General features: G+C 40.0%; 1 protein-coding gene across 2 annotated transcripts in view; it reads right to left on the bottom strand.

The window, feature by feature from the left end:
- The window catches only part of LOC121855741 (corticotropin-releasing factor-binding protein-like), a 124,021-nt gene extending 109,925 nt beyond the window's left edge, over positions 1 to 14,096 (bottom strand). For both annotated transcript variants that reach the window (XM_042350847.1, XM_042350848.1), the window contains exon 1: positions 13,899 to 14,096. In XM_042350847.1, coding sequence (XP_042206781.1) covers positions 13,899 to 13,964 — 66 coding nt within the window. In that variant the 5' untranslated portion in view covers positions 13,965 to 14,096. The remainder of the gene's footprint in view (positions 1 to 13,898) is intronic.
- Between the last annotated feature and the right edge of the window lie 9,235 nt (positions 14,097 to 23,331).

The following is a 23,331-nucleotide window of genomic DNA, read 5'->3' as shown; positions in this document are numbered from 1 at the left end:
AGTCTTGGTGAAGGGTGACAAAGGTGAAGTATACAAGAGCGTGAATGTTGTGTTGTTGATCGAGTTGTGTCCATTGATTTCCCGTGTCATAATGAGAAGGTCCGTGAATGTGTGGGAATGTATATTAAGCGTATACTCGTTGCTTTCTTCTACAGGTGTGCCAGTAGTGGTCTACGCTACTGCCGTTGACTGATTCACTCGCTGGCAAACTTGTTTTTTTTTATATTCGTGGAGAAAATTATATTTACATTTAATGCTGACTTACGCACGAATAACACATCCTCGTTCTTTCGTATCCGGGTCTCACGCACAAAGAGAGAGTGGCACGCAGCCTTTCCTTGATCCCAATCGGGAAGGTAACCCACGCTCTCCTACCAGCCCAGGCGTGAATTTAACTCTGCCTCCATTCAGCCTGTCTCCTGAGTCCTTACTCATCATGGATCAAAGTCAGTCATGTACAACACTCACTCACGTCCTCAGCCATCAGAGAGCTCTTCCCTAACCCCCTCGCGAGGCAGGGATCATCCTCACTCTACATCCTCCTCCACTTTTGTAACTTTCCCTCAGTTTCCTTCCCCCTTCTTCAGTAAAACCAGAGTTTTTTTGGTGTTCCTTATTCAGTACCAATCCTGCCACACCGTTAACGACGTCACTATTCTCCTCGGTATCCTGAACCGTCACTCCCTATGCCCCTGATGGTAACTCCTCTGTCCTAATACTGATCCTGATACCTTCCTGCAAAGCTGATTGGGTTACGCCAACCTCAGCTGCAACAATCAGTATCCTGACTCTCCTGAATTCAGCTCAAGTTTCCCGCCATCTCTCTCCTCAATAACGAGCCACATCGAGTCTCCCCCTCACGCAGGGACTCTCGTACACAACTGTCTAGACATGACGTACTTGGGTTCTCTGAGATTATGTAACATCACTAATTATACTTAATACTCAAACGATATATTACGTCACAGTGGTGGGATCGAGCTATATCAGTGTTATGTAAGAGATGATGTAAAGGTTCAGGTAGTTATGGGAATATCCTACAGAAAGTTCCACACTAATGTAAGGAACTTTTTTAATAAGATGACTAACAAAAACCCCAACACCTAACACTATGTTCAGATGAAATATTCTCCCAAGTTATAAGTTTCAACTTTGACCTGGAAACAAAGACGGACACCTGAGTGACAGACCGTCTCGCTACCTGTCATACTAAATTCTTCTTCATTATAATAACCAAAACACATCAGAGAAACTGCCACGTCTGCCACTGTGATGGGTCATATGTGGTCGACTGAGATTCCTGTTGTGAGTTAGATCATGAACATATCTTACATCACTACCTCACCTTAACCATAAAAACTAGGACGAAAAGTTTCTCCTATTCAATGACAACTTAATTAATGTTAAATGATATCTTGTTTATGTCTCTTATAACCCCAATGACTTTTAGTGAAGGTTAGGTGAGGTTAGGTTAGGGGAGGTCAGGGAGGTAAGGTTAGATTAGGTTAGGTTAAATATTCCCAACTATTCGATATAACTCCAGCAATTAGAGACTCTCAATGGTTCTGTCGTAAAAACAAATTAGAATCTTCTTCAGGTGATGGTAGGGGAAAACTCTTAGTGTCATTAATTCTATCGTAAACAGTAAAAGTTAATCCAGGTCCTCAGACACACCTGTTAGGAGAGACGGGTCAGGTATAACACTCAGTAATTACCCAACACTTCAAGTTTTATCTCATCAGAAGCTTTGGCCTAAAATATTAGTGGCCATTACGGAGAACTTGGGGCGTCTGTACAACACTCTCTGGGTAATGAATTATTCCCGGTCTCTGTACAGTAAGTGATGTGGTGGGTGTATATAGTCAGGAGCGGGTGATGACAGCGCAAGACAGAGCATCTGAGAAGGTTCCCTCACTGTTATTACTTGTTCTATTACATATGGTCAACTCCTTCTCTGATCAAGGTGTATTGAAGAGCTACCCGTCTGTAACTGTCTTCACTTCCTCTAGTATACTCGAGAAGTTACTATAATAGAGAAGATCAAATAATAATGGTATGTAATTAAATGTGTTTTGAGCATTATATTTAATTCGTATTGATATATAACATAATGAAACCAAAGAACACTATGCTATACTACCCACTAGTACATTAGTGCTGCAGCACAGTAACAGACTGATAGTCACGTTTCGAAACATTTCCAGTTGTCAGTTGTTTGATTATTAACTACGAAAACAACAGTTTGAAAAGTCTGAAAATTTCCCGGGAGTAAAAGGTAATGATGAATTTCCCGGGAGGTGAGTTGTCAGTTTTACCTCCGGGAATACCGGATCCTGTTGATGATCCCTATTAAACACACTAAAGCCACCCAGAGTGGTTAGGCCACGTTACGTTTTGTAAGACTAGGTCAATGTTACGTTACGTTATGTTAGATTAGGTTAGGTTAGCGTTGGGGTGTTTCATCATCAGGTCTAATCTTTAGGTTATCCGAAAAATAATCCTTTGTATCAGAAAATGTCAGGGATCCATTGTATATCTGTTGACACGACGTAATCCAAGGCACCATGAACCAGCTGAACTTAAGGTGTTTTATCATTGTGTTGAGATCAGTGTATTTACCAGCTGCCTCTCATGACACCTGCGGCTCTCCCACGTGTCCATATTGTTGATGTTGTTCAATTTATATCTGTAAAACTGACTCAATATCTTGTTTAAAATAGGTGAGTGGTGAGGGGAGGGTGGTGACTGGTGAAGGAAGATCGTGGTGAGGGAGGGTGAGGAGGGAGGATGTAGGTGGTGAGGGAGTGTGAAGAAGAAGGGTGGTAGTGAGGGAGGATGAGGTGAGAGTGGTAGTGAGGGAGGAAGCAGAAGGAAATTGTGGAGTTAATTGGGTCTCTGCCAATCTTTATCTGACGGGAAGCCTATCACACGCACACAAACACACGCACACGCACACAAACACACGCACACAGCTAATTACTTCGTCAGATGATATTAGAGGTAACAACACGTTGAGCAAAATATCGCATGGCAGACAGACAGACAGACAGACGTACACGAGAACGCATCTAGTCACTACGGTAAAGTCTCAGCTCAAAACTGCTATCATTCTAGTCATCAACTATGGGCCCCAGCGTTAATGAGCCAGTTATGTATATTAGTCGTATTTATCATCAATTTCTTGTATATATCTTTGGTTATTGCTGCAATGTCTGGGTTTTTTTAAATTCATTGTATCTGTTTTTGTCCACGTTTATTGTCGAAAGGATCTTTACCTGTTCACACCTGTTAAACAAAAGACCTTAACATATCCACACCTGTTGATCAGAGAACCCTCACCTGTCCACACCCTATTTTTGTTTTTTTTATGTACGAGTTTTTTGTGCCTGAGCGACCATCAGGCCTCAACCACCGCTTACAAAGTCTTAAAACTCTCCACCAGACTAGAACAACTTTTAAAAGATTACTCAACTAATAGACTATGGGCAGGCCTAATTACCTACTCCATCGGCAGTCTAATTATTTTCTAAATCACCCCCCGTTAATTAGTGTTAGTTACAGAGCCATTGTACATCATTAGGGATTACGTAGCTCCTGTAAAATATCAAGATGTGTTGTTGATGTGATACCTGTAATTATCTCTCCGCGATGTTCAGGTTCAAGGTGAAATTTCCTTTTAAATGTGTTACCTGTTGCTTGATTCACCAGTCCTCTGACACGCCCTCTGCTGGCAACTAATCTTATTTTTACACGACACTAATCCCGTGGTCATCAAGGTGTACGGAATTGATTAATCTCCGCTACCGTGATGCATTTACATAACACCCCTCAGGCAGGTACTAAATTAACAATGATAGGAGGAGAGTGTGGAGGTGGGCAGGTGAAGTATAGCAACATTTCTACTAGTACTGTGTGTGTGTGTTTGTGCTCACTAAGCGGGGAAGTTCAGCAAGCCCTGGAACTATGAGGAAGTGTCTTAGTTACTACTCACTGCCTCCCCTCCCTTCCCCCCCCCCCTCCCTCACACACACACACCTCCAATTAGTTTGGTAATGATCGACGATAAGATAGTTTACATACGTCAGGCCGCCAAAGGCCTTTGTGATGAGATTAACTTCCGAGTATTGTCACTGACTAGTTTCCGTGTGTTGGTGAAGCTGGGTGCCTGGATCTCCTCTGTCAGTTGCTTGTATGACACACTTTGGTTGAGCGTCGTTACAGTGATGTATTATAACTCACTAACGCCCAGTACCCTTACATAAAGTGGTAGTAGTAGAGCGTGTCCTTGGGTGTATGTAACGGAAGCAGGATGTTATCAAAGACCGCCAGTCTACATAAGCTGTGAGCGAGTGTGGTGAGCGATGCACAAGTTGTGTAACGTATCGTGTAGTTTCATTAGACGGTAAACACAGTTGCCGCGCCGAGGGACTTATCTCAGGTCCTCAACACAGTTACGCAAACGTCCGCCAGATGGGAATAGTTATCACGGCTTCCGGATATCGTATTTGTCACTTTGTTGTTTGTTTGTCTTATCATAACAACTTCTCTAAGGGACGACAAAGGGATCATTCACCAGCCTCATCAACGTTGGTACATTGTTATTCATCCTATTATTTATCCCTGACATAAAGTGATGACTCGTGTATGATGAATTCCTCAGATTCGTCTAACTTTATCATTATCTTCAATCATCTGTTATTAGTTTTAGCCCTTAATAATGCACAAAGCTAATTACAAACATATATGTCATATTTTGAACACCTTAAGGCTATACCTAGAATGGTTAGGTTAGGTTAAGTTAGCATCAGTGTGTATAATCATCTCGTGAAATAAGTTAGGGTGTTTATTCTTCAGGTGATCCCATTTTACAATACACGATAATTATTTCTCAACGACTGTGTTAAAGGTCCTCCTGATAACTACTGAACATAGTGGTAAGTGTCGTAACTCTACTCTGTGTTCAGTTAACAATGGCAACAGTTTTTTCATATTTAAATATTTTGTACACTTTTTATATTTTATGTCTGTATGTTTAGTTCATTTTTATTTTTTTTTATTTTGGGGGGATTTATTTTATTTTTTTTAATAATGCGCCAGAAGAGTGAAGCATATTGCTGTATTTTTATTGTTTGTTTGTCTGTCATCCTATCTGTCTGTCTACATTTCCATCTATCTGTTTGTTTACCTGCCTGTTTGTGATGTCTGTCTGTCTGTCTGTCTGTCCTATATTATATTGGTGAAATAGTTGCGTTTAATAATTAAATTTAGAATACTTGATTGTTGTCCTGTTTACTCTTTATATGATGACGTATAGCTGTGAGTGACGTAAACGATTGACGTATAGCTGTGAGTGACGTAAACGATTAACGTATAGCTGTGAGTGACGTAAACGATTGACGTATAGCTGTGAGTGACGTAAACGATTGACGTATAGCTGTGAGTGACGTAAACGGTTGACGTATAGCTGTGAGTGACGTAAACGATTGACGTATAGCTGTGAGTGACGTAAACGATTGACGTATAGCTGTGAGTGACGTCTTCCTCAGGTAAACTACATACAAACTAGCTTTCTCCTCTTCATCCCTTTCTCTTCCTCCTCTTTATCGTCCAATCTTCTTCCTCTTTATCGTCTTATCTTCCTTTCCTCCATCCTCTTCTATTCCTCGTCTTCATCCTCTTATCTTCCTCTTCTCCATTTCCTTCTCCTCCTCTTCCTCCTCCCTGTATGCCGTGGTACATCAGAGTCGTAGGTGGAGCAACTCGGCCTCAATAAGTGACGTAATCCAGACTAAATCATCAGCCAGACACCTGTTCATCTCCATCCTCATGAGTCAGACATTACCACAATAAGGGACATGACGCTGTGACCAAATCATCTCACAAAGGGGAGGTGAAGACGCCTGCTGGTTATTTCCTCAGTAGGTGGGAGGGAAGGAAGGAAGGGGGAGAGAGGAGGGGAGAAGGGGTGATATGACGGCGTGGATGGGCCTCATGGGTGTCATTAATCGTGGACATGAAGGGCTAGGGACTGACAAGGTAGTTTTGGTTTAATTAATTCCAGCCGGGGGAGAATCGCCCCTCTGGGTGGGTGAGACACGGCACGTTTTCCCGTAGCGAGTTTTCGTCTCTTCCCGTGGCGTGTAAAAATTGATTTACTTAATATTGTTTTCGGAAATTCTCAGCGGTGAGTAAAATGAAGATTTACTGAAATGCTTTTTTATATGTTATTAGTCACTGAAAGCTGTGGTATATATGTACAGTATTACATTTACGTTTTTGTACTGTATGTAGCATTGGCTTTATCCTTCTCGTCACTCTCACATCATCAGACGGTGGGCAGTCGTTGGGTTCACTATTGCTCAGTGGTGTCAGGTACTGTATATGGACAGACCTTTAGTGTCCCTGAGTTTACGCTAATGTTGATCTAACCCAAACTTTCAAAGAATTCACATTTGGTGTTGTCGCCGGCAGTTATGTTATGAGCTCACAGCTTATATGCCAAAGGACTTTAGTTTCGAAGGTTTTCTGTGATTGAGGTTGTCACGTCTTGTAAAGCGGCCACCAACTAGTTTCAGTTATGTACAGTGAGGGAATGAAGGGTCTTCCCGGCTTTGACTGGAGTATAATGAAACCTGACTACCCAACACAGTGAATGGTGTCACTGTTGACCCCCTCCCAAGGTTCCACAGGTCTGTCTATGGGTTCCTCACATGCAAGTTTCGAATGGCTCAACCGTTCTGTGATGTATTCGTCAAAACCCCGGGACGATACTTCATCTCTCACTGTGACTGCTCTGTGCTACTGAAGAACTGATACACGCCAGTAAGTCGGCTCCTGCTTTTGTGCAATATAAACTGGCCAAATGTACACGTTCTAGTCTCTTTGTGTGTGTCACCACCAGTCAGGTCGCCCTCTAGTCTTTAGCACATCTCAGAGGACCAACAGAATTACTCTATCCCAAATGAGACAACACAACACCTTTAAAGTCTTATGAGGTTCGGACCATCAAGATACTTCCAAGATCTTCATATGAACCCAACCATGCAGCTAATTAGTAAAGTTTACCCTCTTCTCACAATGATTCGAAAACTTCCCTCTGTTATAAACTTATACACCCAATATTTTTCACATCTAGTTTCACTTAGGACAAAATCACCATTATATTGGGACACGTGGTGCACTTCCTTATTATTACTTTAGCCAATGGTCGTCGTCCTGCTTTTCCCAACGTTAAAGCTCAACCTCCATATTTTGCCACCAGGCTTCAGGCACATTTAGATCGCTCTGTAAGTTTTCGCAATGATAGATTTTTAACTTTCCAGAGAACAGTATCGTCGGCAAACATGTATATGGATGCGTGAATGGCATCTACTAAGTTATCTAAGGTACAAACAAACAGCATCCGTCTTAGCACACAACCTGGTACATATGACGCTCTCTCACTAGATCACCTCACATTGTTTACCACCATAAAGAAAGTCATCGATCCATGACGGGACATTACCTGTATTCCGTATCCGCTCTTCTCATCTCACCTGTCAGCCTTAATGAGGAACACTGACAAATACCATGGCAAAGTCAAGGTATAAATTGTCAATGTTATCATGTTCGGGCATTGTTGATCATACCCACAGGACCTCCAGTGTCATGCAGGAGCGTCCAGGCATAAAGTTGTTCTGGTATAGATGATACGTTAAGACATCGCTTATAATGTTCTCTGGCACTTAACACTGTGTACAGTCAAAGACAAAAGTCGCGTCGGGGTTTTGTCCGAAGATTAAATATAACTCGTGAAACATTATGAGAGCCCTACCACAAGGCAGAGCGGACCAAAAGTTTAGCTCTTCGGCATATGTTTTCACCAAATTTCACGACACGACTTTTGTCTTTCATTGTACGTTAAGCTCCCAGGTCTTTAATTGTTCAGGTAGTGGCGTCGGTGGGTAGTGGCGGTCAGTCTTAATGATATTTGTGCGTATGTCCAGTCATGAGGGATGTTTCCTTCTTCATTACTAAAGGATTGTGGGAATTCAGTACATAATTATCCTAACACTGGAATACACAACGTAAGAGTTAAGACTTATCAACCTAGAATTTAGTTGATACACATTTCTCAGAAGCCTTAATACACTTGTACTAAATTGAATAGTCTGTGTTGGAAACTGGATAAACTATTTTCATCTTACTTATAAAAGCAAAAATTTAATTTGTGTAGCGCCTCCTCCTTGTCCCGGCCTTACTCTTTTATACCTGCCACACCAAATCCAAGTTCTGAGAGACCCACACGTGTCTTTAACTTTGATGTGAAGAAGTAATAGAAAGTTTTAAGGTTTGTCTTGGGCCTCGGCTTCAATTCTCCTCTGTTATCCTCTTTCTAGCCGCCTACGCTCTGCCTCAGCTTTGAACCCAACACCCCCCACACTGTCCTGCCCATCGTTAGTAGCAGCATACTCCCTGAAACTCTGAAGATTTCCTCGTAACTTTACTGAGTGGTGTTTGATTCACTTATAAAAGTTTACGGGTTTGGTCTTGTGAATATATTTGGACATTAGCTTTTTTTTTTTTGCTTCGTTTTTATGGATTTTCCTGAACCTTGGCCCTTGTCATGGTCCAAGAAATTACTGCATGTGAAGGACAATACCAAATGATGACTAGTGAAAAATTCGTTACACCGAGTCAAATTTTCACTGAATAAATAACCTATCTATCTACAGTATAATATGTGTCTGTTAAAAGTTTAGCAGAATCTCTTTATTTTATTTAAAGCAACAAAGATTTTCAAGATACACAAGAAAATAAATCATGAGTCTCCCTCGAGTCTTATAATGACCACCTTCTTGAAACTATTAGATTAGCGAAGAAATTTTCAACACTAAGTCGAAGAAGTGTAGTGACCCAGTGAATTACAGCCCTCGACTTCTGTCCTAAGAGTCGCTGGATCGTGTTCGGAGAGCCCCTTATTGGCCCATCTGTTGAATGGGTGTCTAACCTTACAGCTGGGGAAATGAAGGCGATCGAGTACAGTGCCTGGTCATATATCCTTCAGTGTTTGTGTGGTGTTAGCATTGACCCTGTAAGACCCACATTCACTTCCCATATATCGTAGTCAATGTAATATTCTTCCAATAAATATTCATCACAAACCCTCGTCCGATAGTTTGAATAACAATGACTTGAACGAAACAGAGAAAAACTAATTCTGTAACATTAATTTTATCTCAAAGTTCTAAGCACAAATTCCTTTCAATATGTAGATCAGTATAAACATTGATGGGATTACAGTCGACCCTTGGCTTACTCCTCCACATTTTGCTATGAATATTTATCTGAGTATCGATGTCCAATGTTTTAACGAGGACAGATCTGACTAGATCCCTCCTCCTCCTGCTGCTGCTGCTCCTTCGTCGCCTCTTATCGGCCTCTCCTTAAACCTTTATTGCCTCGTATGTTATGATCCCGACCTCAACGCAGTGATTCTCTCTCTCTCTCTCTCTCTCTCTCTCTCTCTCTCTCTCTCTCTCTCACAGTAAAACAGACACAACGCAAAACAAAAGTTCACCTGAATAACTTATTTAAATGCTACAGCCAGGCATATTTTTTTCCAGGATTGTCAGAGATGATGACTGTGTGTAAGGTCATTCTTTATTATTCATCCTAGAGGAAGAAAATACTAAACTTGCCCCAGGGATGAAAAAGATCGTGTTTATTTGGCGTTTGTTTGGTTGTTCTATTGCCCGCCTTTCATGATCTGACGGAGGGAGGTTGATTCAGGTGAACAGTTCTTTGGGTTTTGTTATTGTTTTATAGGTTGTAAATAGTTGATGTTAATTGCTGGTTCGTATCTAGTGCCTTGTGTTTGTAGAACCGAGATACTGACAGTTCCACGATGCAGAAAATTCCAGAGATGTTTATTTCAACGAGGTATTGTAAGGACCAGTTCTTGACCCCGACCTACGTCTAGGGTACGTTTTAATTCCTCTTCAGAAAAAATAAATAATTAAAATATCTTTTTTCGGGGGGGTGGGGGCAATTCCACCCCTGTGTCAATGTCAAGTTGGTCTCAATGTTGTACACTAGTTTGGGACAGTTGGCAGTGCAGTGAGTTTTCCGTTCTGCCACCCGTTCTCTAGACTCCCTGGAGGAAGCTTCAATCCACATGCCAAGGTCGACAAAGATCAGGTCGTAGCCGTGAGAGAAAGAAGTCTCCATACAGACGGACACACTGTTTTAGTATACAGTAGAGTGAAATTTAATGGATATACTAATGATTTTTCTGTATTATAATTCCATTTTAGAGAACCTCAGCCAACCAAAACTATTATATCAACCAAGTCAGATCAATTCATCCTCCTTCAAATATCTTCAGTGTTTGACAAGAGGACATCGCCTCACTGAGTATATTTAACAACGTCATTTATCTGATCTCTTACTCCGTCTTTTAGGTATTAGAAAAATAACGATGTGCGACACTCATACACTCAGACATAAGTTATATCCCAAATATTGTCTAAGTATGTCTTTGTCAACATAATGATACTTGTTTGTGCTACTGTTGGATGCTTGCTTAAATATATATGTTTGTTTTTATTATATTGAAGTATATCAATTAAATGTTGTGTATTTGAAATATTTGGTTGCGTGTCTGAGTAAATAATTTCAAATATTTATTCTCAATATATCGAAATATACTGTATATGTTTGTGGTATATTGAGTAGTAGTAGTAGTGAACCAAAACAAAAGCACAACAAATAATACACAACATCTTACATCAAAACATTTTATCTATTTACAAAACATCGCCTTTGATAGATAAATGAACATTGAAGAAATTTGAATGATGGCCGTGAATGAGAGTTGTGAATGAAAGCTATGAAAGAAAGTCATTAATTAGAGCTGTGGATTAAACCTGCGAATTAATTATACGAATGAAAGATGTGAATGAATGCCAGGAATGAATAATGTGAATTCAAGTTGTAAAAGACCGTGTGTGAATAATATGAATGAAAATTGATTGCCAAAGTACGGTACACGATTCTAGACATTAATTCTACGCTAAAAATTACAGCAAGCATTTTATTGCATTGTAGTCAACGGTAAACGCTAACTACATGCTTATAGTGTTACTGTTAACTCTAAACGCTAAAAGATACCCGTTTTTTTTTTTGCATTAATATCAACGCTATACGGTAATTAAACGCGTTAAAACAATATACTTAGCCGGTACTTTTTCAACGCAAGAATTAACGCCGCAGTCAACAAAAAATTTCGCCTGGGGGAAATTTTTGAATGCGGCTTATTGCGTTGGCGTGTTCAGTACTATATAAGGCAGCGCGTTGACAGCTGTGGGCCTCTAAATCTACCCCGGGAATTCAGAGGGTGAAATGAGTTCCTGAGTTCCCAAATGTTCCTGACAGAGAGAGAGAGAGAGAGAGAGAGAGAGGTGGGGGAGAAAGAAAGAGCTCTAGATAGATAATAAGGAAATGAAAGATAGAAAAAGACATGAGAAAATAAAATAGAAGGAAAGAGAGTGAGAGAATGTCGACTACTTATACATAGATAAAGATAAATGAGAATAAATGAAAGCGAGAGAGCGCGCTACTTACTGACCACCACACACACACACACACACACACCTTATCAACACGTAATCTAATTCTTGCCTTACTCTTTGTTGCATTAAATTCCTTATCCTGGGTAATTACTCGAACGTGGGTTGTAACGAGGCGGGAAAAACACGTTGATCCGTGGCGTTACAAACAGGAGGAAACTGTATTGATCTTATTTTGTAATGTGGTGTTACAGCTTCCGTCACCTTCTCACCACATACATACATACATACATACATACATACACACACAGGGAGAGAAAGGTTTCATTCATTAACACAACAGTACGATGTGATTCATAGCTAATCGTAAAAGTTGTTTATATAATTAATAAGGATGGTGATGAAGAAACTGGTGTGTGTGTGTGTGTGTGTGTGTGTGTGTGTGTGTGTGTGTGTGTGTTTTTCGTATTTTCCTGTCATCTCTTCTCCATTTTCCTCACATTTTCCTGACGCCTTTGTCTCACTAGGAGGTAACAGATGAGAGAGACAGGTGATGGTAAGTGGCCACGCCTGTCTAGTGTTCACCGTCTCTTTTAGTACGCCTCTTGATGACGGTGGTGCTGAAGAATATACGGGTGACGTAACTTAGGCCTCATGAGAGTATTATTATTATTGGTAGTAGTAGTAGTGGTAATGGTGATAGTGGTGTTTATTATTATTAGTAGTAGTAGTAGTAAGTAGTAGTAGTAGCACTGGTGTTTATTATCATTATTAGAAGTAATAAGTAGTAGTGTTTTACTATCATCATCATCATTTATCAATATCTTTTACCTTACTACACCAACTGTGAGGCTCTTTAATATATTATCTTAATCTGTTACCTTCTTATCGATGTTCGTCAAAAGTGAGGGTCGGAGTACAGTGTTTAAAAATGACTGTCTATCTGTCAGTTTGTCTCTCTGCTTATCTGTCTGTCTACCTGTTACTTTCTGTCTAGCTTTTTTTTTGTTGACGAGGATCACACACAGGACATAGTGATAATACTATAACCTGTATGTGTGTGTGTGTGTGTATGTGTGTGTGTGTGTGTGTGTGTGTGTGTGTGTGTCTGATCTGGGAAACATTTCTTGTATTACCCCTTAACAGGACCCCGCCTCCCACCCCTCTCAAAAAGAAAACCCTACCACCTCTTCAAATTACCAAAATTTTCTTAATATTAATAATAATCCACCACGAACGACCATATTATAATTATACCATACTGTTAATATAGTTATAATGAGATGTTAACTGGAGGTACATTATAGTAAAAAGGTCATTATTTATTTTTAACACACACGAAGGTAATTCTTGATGATGTCATAAATTAAATCACTTTTTGTGTTTTGTTAACTTAATCTCCTTGTTGTTTTTCCCCCATGATGAAGCCTCAGTCTAAAAGAGTACGGTAATGATGTCAGCTAAATGATTACTTGTCATGTGAGATAAATGCTGGTGATTATTTCCTCTTAACAGCGGCGACGTGATGACCTTAACCTGCTTACTGATTGTTTTTATTGTTTATGTCCTATCCTCATTTTGAAACTTTTATACCTGTACCTGTACTTGTGACTACCTGTATTTGTGAGTATACCTGTACTTGTGACTGCACTCGTGACTGTACCTGCACTTGTGACTGTACCTGAAGACTGCTACATGTTCTGGATTGATATATATATATAAAATGAACCAACGATATAAGTAAATATTCTCGTAGATGAGGCACAGTGTCAAGAATGTTTAGTATTAACATTGAACGTCCCTAGTGAGTGTTATAGTCTGACTCCCAACTGACTCGCATAAACTTGTAAATAGGGAATTGTTGGAACGAAAAACACAAATAACCCACACCAGTAGCCCATCCTAATAATAGTAACCCGCATGAATAACCCACATGAGCAACCCGCACCAGTAACCTATATTTTTCCTATAATCTTTGTCATTACTTTCATTATTTTTACTATTTTTTACATTAATTTTTTTCGTTTATTACTTTTTATCAGACTCGAACGTCACAAGAAACTAAACTCTTAATGCACACCAGTAAATAAGTTTATTGTCTCGACCTCTTGTTCAGTTTCCACGTAGTTTAACATTGAATTGCTTAAATATTCACCTGGACTGAGAACCAACCTTCTCTAGGCACAGATTTGTTTCCCTCCATTATTTAAATTGAGTGACATGAGGCCCAAGCGTAAACTATATTCTTGCTGGGTTGTGTGTAAGGATAAGGACACACTGTTGCCGGTGTGGGGGAGATGCTCAAGCCAATCTCGTAAGGGTAAAGTTAAGTGTACAGCAAACTCTTACCTTAGTAACAGGCGAAGTTTGGGCACAGCACAAGAGGCCGGCAGCCACCAGGAGCGCTAGGAACATGCTGTCGGGTCGACCTGCTTCAGTAATATTCGACTTTTATGTTTAGTTCTCGACCTGTAATTGGTCGAGTTGTTACCTGGCTGCCCACTGACTCACGAGCCCGAGCTACCTGCTGATCGAGCGACACGCGACCACGATGTAGAGCCTGTTGCTGGCCAGCCTGCTCTTTATACTCGTGTACCCTCCAGACCCCGCCCATCCGCGCGTGACGTCACATCTCTTTACATCTCGGGATTGGCTGGCATCACTCACTTCACAGAAACTCTGCTGTGACCTGAGAAATGGATCCGTCGCAATCACCCTCACTGTGGTATTCATCCTCGTGCTTGTGATGCCCAGCACTATTCTCAGGCCAGCGTGGGAGTGGGAATGTGGAAGAATGAGGGCGCTGGTAATAGCCGCCCACGCGTCTGCTTGTGATGCAAGAGCCGCCCACCGTAGGCGTTGCCCCGCCCACACTTTTATCCTCGCGGGAAAATAATATCAGAGTCCTCCCGCTACAGCTCTGCTCGACTGACCAAGGATATTACACCTCGTCCTCCGGCTCCCCATAAGTCACCTTCAAGAAACTCACTTGTGTAGCGTACAATATTGTTTAATTGGTATTAAACTTTATCTCTTATGGTCACCTTCACTTACACTCATTGATCAAGTTATTGATGTTTTACCTCCATCATCATAATTGTCATTATTATTATTATTATTATTATTGATGGTGGTAGTAGTAATAGTAATTAATAGCTATAGAAATAGTAGTAGTAATACGTTTCATTACTGCTGTACACACCAGAAGTTTTACATCTCACACTTGTTGGTTGAGTCACATACTAGACCCCTGTAGATGACATGTTACCCCCTCACCATCTTCCCCCCCTCACTCTCTTCTCCCCCTCCTCATCCCCAACTTCCCCCTTTCCTTTCCGGATTATAAAGAACGCAGAACGCAAAGAGACGAGAGCCTGATAAAACACACACACACACACACACACTAAACCACATCAAGTCCCTAGTCATAACACTATCTGTGAGGGAGTTACTACACCACGTGTCTGTTGTTCAACATCTTAGCTCGCATGACCTACGTGACCTCCACTGTAAACATTAATCTGTATGTTCACTGTATGTTCCTTTACCTTTCGCTAGTGAAGTCATTTGTTAAACCACCAATGTATGTAATAAGTCATTTATGTCCAATGTATATTTTCAACCTTCGGGCTCCAGAACTTTTAAAATAAACCGTTAATTATTATTATTATTATTTTTAGTATTATTATTATTACGCGCGCGCACGCATAAAAATGGACGTCCTCCACCCACACACACCCACACACACACACACACACCCCCACACACCTACACACACACACACCCACACACACACACACACACACACAAATACAGTTCCTTCAGGGTATGTTTTCGTTCAGTACAACCTTTGGGTGTATTAAACATGTCACAAAATATATGAAATATTTGTTTTATAAATTGTTTATCTTTAATACGATGTTATTGCGTTCGCTCGTGTGTGTGTAGGGGGGGGGGGGTCAGGTCGACAGTATTGTATCTCCAACATGGGATAATTACAACGAAACTTTACTCTAAAAGTTAACATTAATGAGAGGAGGCAGCTGATTGGTCAGGTTGGCTACAATAGTCATCAGTCTATTTTTTCTTCTTCACATTGCCGTCATTACCAGATTGGCCGATCCTGAACCTTACTAACACAAGTGATGGGCCAGCAGCTCACTGATTAGAGATCCTGTTTAAGATTCGTGATTATATATATAAGATTATGATAATATGTGTAGTTAAAGAGAATAGGTAGTGCAAATCATCTGATGCGATTGTTGGGGTTTGTTCAGTATTGTGGTTACTCATTAGTCCTGGGGTCACTCACGAGTTTTATTGTCACTCATTAGTCCTCTGGTCACTCACGATCCCTGTGGTTTACTCAACAGATCTATGTTCTCTAAAATGTCGTATGGTCACTCAGTAGTCGTGTGGTTTTTCATCGTTATTGACATCACAGAACAGTCCTGCAGTCACTCAATAGTCCTGCCGTCACTCACTAGTCTTATGGTCACTTTGAAACACCATTCATGCCGTGACTCACTATTCTCATGGTCACTCATCAATTTTTGGCCGTTCACCAGTTCCCTTGTTACTCATTAATCTCGTGGTCACTCACTAGTCCTGTGGTCACTTTTGTCACCTTTTTGTTATCACTTAACAGCTTTTTGGTCTACGGTTACTCACTAGTCTAATAGTCACTCAAAAATGACTTTATTACTCTCCAGTTTCACGGTCACTCATCAGACCCACAGTCCATGTATCACTTGAGTAAGGATTACTTCAGGACTTACCTAACACTTGAGTGAGGGTGAGTCCACGGACCCTTTTATCACTCGAGAGAGGGTGACCTTTCAGTGGCACTCCTCGCTCAGGCTTCAATATCCTCCCTCCTCCTAGTTCTGAGTGTTTCATTCTGTATATAGCTGTCAGCCTTCCACTATTTTTTCAGTATACAAATTAAAAACGATTGTATGAAATTAAATAGAATTGTTAGGTGTAAGGTGTGTGTGTGTGTGTGTGTGTGTGTGTGTGTGTTATTGGCGGCCATGTTCTCTAGTGTACACCGGTGAACGTCAGAGGGCCATCTGGCGAGTTGTGGCCAAATTTTGTAAAAAGTCTTTATATTTTGTTGCCACTTAAACATTAACTACCTTAGCACTAAACGAGTGGATGAGGTTAAGGTAAGCGTTAAGGTTGTTAATCTTTAGGTTTAATAAGCTGAGGTGGATATTTTCAAGTGACCCCTGAATAAGTTAAGAAAAAATATTTAATTTTTATTTGGAATAGTAGGGGGTAATTGTAATTGTTATGAAACTATCTTGATATGTAATTATAATTGAAACTTGGATAAAGTAGTTGATATTGGTAATTGTAATTGATTCTAAAATATAATTGAACCAACTTTATTATGGAATGACAACTGTACAGGTATGTTGAGCCGCGGGTCTTCACAACATAGTGGAACATACAGTATATATTTGACACACATTTAGTTATTTGTTTCCCCCCAAAGATATTTTACTTTAAATTAAGAGCGGACGAAGTTTACAGCACTCTCTCGTACGTTAATATTGGAATACCCTTAACATTAGCGCTTAAATCTATACTCTCCACAAACTCTCAAATTATTACTACTGTTATTTTGTAGTTATTTTGTAGTCATATCTTCCATTTTACCAAGTCCTTCAAAAAACTGAATCCGGACTCAGTGAATAGAGTCTAATAATCTTCCACAAGGTACGGCTCCCAGCACCACTTTTCAAGACGATTCTCCCGACGGTGTAGAAAAGTCCTTAAGATGACAGCTGGTGGACAGACAGACACGCAGACTCCCCAACACCTTGACTCACCTGAACTGGAATTCAATTATTTTTGTCTACCTGGTCATCATTTATTACACCTGTCCATCATTAAGTGTTTATTATCCTCAGAGGTGCGAGTTTACCTACGTATTGCAGGTGTTTTATGTATTGTTATTACCTGTTCATATTCTAAGTCTCGTGCACCGTATCCTTAAACAATACAAACTGGTTCCTGTTCAAATTTATACATCACTCACAGCACCATAACCAAGCTTAAACAACTTTCACAGCCTTATAACCAAATTTAAAGCTCGTACTCAATACCATTATTAAACTTTAAGCTGACTCAGGAGTTAGCGGAGTATAGTGGCCAGGGTAGTACGGGTTAGACCACACTCTACAGATTACTCCAGCAGTGTCCCACCTTGCCTGTAGAGGGTAAAGCCATCTCGTTACCCTGGAGTGTTTACTGTGATACTGGCGCCACTCTTGCTGGACAGTGGGAGTGTGCAGTGGCCGAGTGTATATAATGCTTACTACCTGTCTTAAAGGGTCGCTGGCCTGCTCCCATGGCATTCTCAGTATCACTTCGTTGTGAATGGTTCCCTAGCTTTACACATGAGGTGGTAGTTGTAGTCGAGTTCAGTGCATTGTCGACCCGCTTCGTTTGGTTGCCAATTACTGTTGATTACGTTAGCTAATTGGAACACCTCTCATGTCTTAAGGTAAATGAGAAATGTCCCGTATGCATCTCCATGAACCTGGAATCTTCATTATTCTGATGTTATCGTTTTCCCTCAGATTGAAAGAAGAAAACCCCATCTATTTGTGTTAATTATCTCAAGACACAAATATCATGCTAAAAATAAGTCTTAATTCCATATTTATCATGACCGTGAGCAGATAGTTCCCTTGTCATAGGGTAGAGGTGAAAGTTACTGGGTCACATGAAGATTAGCTCCCCCAATCTTATATCACCTAATGATTAAACACCCTAACCTAACCCCAAGGAACGCTAGGATATATAGTCATTAGGTTAACAAAGGTAGGTAGGGCCTAATTTCCACGTGGCCACCATTTACCACATTAACTCAACAACAACACTGAGGCTGGTGAATATGACTTGGTCCCTCCGCCACCAGCAAGCCGCCCACACACCCTCACTTCCCAGTAACTGCCGGGTAAATATAGACCCGGCCCGAATGGAAGCTTTGGGGGCGATGTGTACTTTGAGGAAAATCACTTGGAATAACGAGTAACTCAACCGTGTGATCTGAAATAGAAATTCGCTTCTAGGGGAAAAAACAGAAATTCAGGGAAATAATAAAGGGAGAAAAAATGCATCGATAGGGTGAATAAATAGTTGTTGGTGATGGTGGTAGTAGTGCCAGGTACGTATTCTGGTATCAGGTGTTCGTAGAGGTCAAAAGTTAATGACCGACAATTAGAACTTGTATTATGATTTTTCCTTGTAATTATTAAAATCCTTATGGGGACGACCCTGGACCTCTGCGTGTGAACAGGGATCGCTACAATTGCGCCACAAAAACAACAAAAGCAATCCTAGGCTTTGTTATATTCCACACAAAGTCTGTTCATCGTGCTTGTTAAACGCCGTGAACCTCCATTGGGGATTGCCCGTGCCAACTTTGTGGCCAGAGTAGCATTTTACCGAATCCAGCTAAGAAATACGAAGACACACACACATATATATATATATATATATATATATATATATATATATATATATATATATATATATATATATATATATATATATATATATATATATATATATATATATATATATATATATATATATATATATATATATATATATATATATATATATATATATATATATATATATATACTCGTCATATATTCACCCTGCTGCTCACTTCACACGAGGGCAGTGCTAAAAATAGTGTGACTGCTCCTCGACTGGAAAGCTATATTTGCGGTCAAATAAGGAAATCATATTTGCAGCCTAGAATGTGTGAAACTTTGATAGGCACCCCACGTGATGACTGACCAGAAAGACGTTTGTGGTATTTGGGACTGAAAAATCCTCCGCATTGCTTAATAGTGAGATATCCATTATATGAGGTCGAAATTCAATGAAGTTTAATGGAAATATTTAGTAGTCATGTAGTACCCTGATTTTAAGGTGTGGGTGTGTGTGTGTGTGTGTGTAATCTATCAAGTATTTTCATAACAAGCCCCCCCCCCCTACATACACACGTCCATCCACCAGTGATCATGATGCTGTACAGTTTATCTCGCTGCCTCATGTTGTTATTACCAATACTAGAATATTGGCTTTCGAAGTATAGCAAAAATTTCCACACATTGGTGAGGATGATATTACATACCTTGTTTGTTAATTTAGAGGTCACTGGGTCAAGGTCAGCGATATTGTTGCTTAAGCTAAGTTTGTGATGGCAGAGGAGGTCCAGCCGTCCTGGTCCTCGTGATAGGTGGGGAGAAGTAAGTCAAGTTGTACTGCAGCTATCCCAGAGGAGTATCGGAAGGTGTACTGCCTGCACTCGGGCAGTAGAAGTCGTTTTCGGCTCCGGTCGAAGACTATTGAGTAGGTGAAGGAGCTGAGAATCGAGGTCTTGGGAGGAGGTGAAACTGCAAGTATGGGCACAAAAGCGACGAATCACCCTCCTAGATGGCGTGGACAGGTTGGTTGACGGGGCAGTTACCGCGCGCGCGCGTGTGTGTGTGTGTGTGTGTGTGTGTGTGTGTGTGTGTGTGTGTGTGTGCAATATATACAAGATTCATGCTATTGCTATTAAAAAACTCAACTAATTCTCGCCAAACTCCTGAGTGGAGATAATATCCATTCTATAATTATCAACATGTAAATGGTTCAGCAGCCGTACAGGGGGGAGGGAGAGTTATGCCTGACTGACAGTGTTTTGTGGATGGTTCCGGCAGTCTGTATATTAACTGAAGCCTCGCGGTGTATATTGGTTCACCTCTGACATTAGGCTATGTACTCTTTTTTTTTCCCCCAAGTGAAATATTTTTGTTTTTGTTGTTGTTGTTTGTTATAAGTCAGTGTTTCATGTTGAATTCTCTTATAGCTACGAAAGAATTATTATTATTGTTGTTTTTATTATTATTATTATTATTATTATTATTATTATTATTATTATTATTATTATTATTATTATTATTTTGAGATGTTTTTGTTGCAATAGAATATTTTCACCATTTTACAGGATGATGGATGATGAAGAAAAGACATTCAGAACAGAAGCTTCAACTGTCTGTGTCAAAGGTCAAGAACACAGCAGGAGGTCAGATGTCCACACCTTATCCATTTACAGTAAGTTCAATGTATATACAGTTTTTTAATTTAATTTAATTTCATCACAACTCCTCTTCGTATGTTGTAGACCATTTTATTTAGAGAATAATGTGAATCGAAGTGAATTTTTTGACACCTTTTAATGAATATGACTTTCTTGATGAAATCTAATTTACTTTACAAATTAAAAGACCCACCTTATGTCACACACCTGTACCAATTAGTGCCCTTACCTTATATCACACACCTGTACCAATTAGTACCCCACCTTATATCACACCCGTACCAATTAGTGGCCCACTTTATATCCCACACCTGTACCAATTAGTGTCCCTACCTTATATCACACACCTGTACCAATTAGTGCCCTTACCTTATATCACACACCTGTACCAATTAGTTCCCCACCTTATATCACACACCTGTACCAATTAGTGTCCCTACCTTATATCACACACCTGTACCAATGAGTTCCCTTTCCTTATATCACACACCTGTACCAATTAGTTCCCCACTTTATATCACACACCTGTACCAATAGTGCCTCATATGGATTGTAATAAATAACAGTCAAATCAATATGATATGTATCAAGAAGTATAGACTCTTGATGAAGCATTAATAAGATCACGTCGTTAGTACTCACTTGTTCCGAGGTTCTGTGATACAATTTCCTGCGTCAATATAACTTTTAATATTTGTTACTCGTGTTTATTCCTCGTAGTGCTTCTGTTCCCGGAATGTCGAGGAGTATTAAGTTTATTTACAAATTTGTTGACTCTGTGTGGGGGTGGGGGTGTGGGGGGGTGTGGGGGGGTGGACAACAAATTGACTTTCCACATCTTGGTTGACTCATATCGCCTGGTGAAGAGCGTCAGTAACGTGGAAGATACCTCGTTATTATACACTTCATGGGGACCACTGCCAATTATACCGACGTCCTCTTCAGTGTCAATTCCTTCGTCACGTTCACTTTCTTATTATCGTCATGAAAGTATTACTCCTTCTTTCATCTCCCCTCTTCATTGATGAGTTCGTTTTCTTTGTCAAAATAAGTCGTTGATGGAAACAAACTACACGTGACATGGAGTGAATTTTTTCTTCGTAAGTGTAGAAATATATATATAATTTATGTACTGAGGTGAAGATAAGAAATATTCCCCATTACCAAGGTCTGTTGCGTGCTGGTGACTCATGTAAACACACAAACAAAGGTAAACAGTGGTGGAATTTGGATCATACAAATACATTGAATTTAATCCGGATTCTTATAAAAACCAAGTTAATGATAAATTAGGCTAATTCGCCTCATTACTGCCCCTGTATCAATATTTGGCTGCTGTTTAATAAATACTTATGATTTACGGTTATGAAAAATGTCTGCAATTGAGTAGAAAATTCAGATTGCGTCATATCGATTAAAATTATGAATCAAAGCGCCATCGTGTTAACTAGTGTTATGGGCGGATAGAACCCAGCTTGTTAAAGAGTGTGTAGGCGGCATATAAAGTGAGTAATGGCCAGCGTCCCTGTGTTTATATTGGTTCGTGTGTCTATGCTATATTCAGTGTATTTGTTATGCCATCTTTGTGCTAGATGCTTCCGTTCGTAGTAGTATACCCTGTAGGTGTCAATCCTGGCACTCCATCCGGCACCCAGGACACTACACGAGGATGGAATACACTGCCACGGTATCCCAGTGTTGTGTGTGTGTATCGGTTCCATCCTGTTTACCCTGCTAGGATGAGGGTGTATCATGTTGCTGGGTGATGCAATAGAGACAGTTGGCGAGATTTTATTTTATTTGATTTTATTTATTTATTTATTTTTATTTTTTTTCAGCTTATTAGGAATGAGGTGAATCTAGTTTGTGTTTCATATTGGTGATGGGAGGATAAATACTGGTTATGTTTCCGGTGTGTAAATTAATAACGGGAAGCCACAAAAGCTTAATTGTTTAGTTTTTATTACTATTAATCTATTATTTTCATCAGATTTTAACTTTTATTATTTTATTTAAGGAATTGATATGGAGTATTGTGTATTGGTTTTACTGAAGGTGTAAAATATCGTCCAGCTAATTTTGTGTTTTTTTTTCAGTATCTGTGTAAATCTGTAATCGATCAAATGTTTATTACACAATAGATCAATATATTTTGTTTAGGTCTGGTTTGGTTTGGTTTGGTTGGTATTGGTTAGGTTTGGTTAGTATTGGTTAGGTTTGGTTAGTATTGGTTAGGTTTGGTTAGTATTGGTTAGGTTTGGTGTGGTTAGGATAGCTTAGCTTAGCGTTGCTTTCGGTACAGTTTGAGTACTGTAATTTTACCTTTTTTTTTCATTTTTTATCATCATATAAATCTCAGTTTTACTTGTTTCTCGATAGTAAACGATTCCTTTTAGTTCACTTCCATAACTCACAATGTCTTAAATCAACAGGAGGATCTATTGAATGCTTCACCTTGTTAAAATTCGTCTCCTTTGCTTCTCGTCACAGGGGGTTGGGTCGCGGACGTCGCTTGGGAGAAGTGTGTTTTCTTTCAGAGTTTAAGTGTCCTGGTGTGTGTGTGTGTGTGTGTGTGTGTGTGTGTGTGTGTGTGTGTGTGTGTGTGTGTGTGTGTGTGTGTGTGTGTGTGTGTGTGTGTGTGTGTGTGTGTGTGTGTGTGTGTGTTTA

This window comes from Homarus americanus, unplaced genomic scaffold, assembly GCF_018991925.1.
Source record: "Homarus americanus isolate GMGI-L3 unplaced genomic scaffold, GMGI_Hamer_2.0 scaffold15894, whole genome shotgun sequence".
NCBI lineage: Eukaryota > Metazoa > Arthropoda > Malacostraca > Decapoda > Nephropidae > Homarus > Homarus americanus.
Note: the sequence above shows the minus strand (reverse complement) of the source record. Positions and strands in the feature narration are given on the sequence as shown.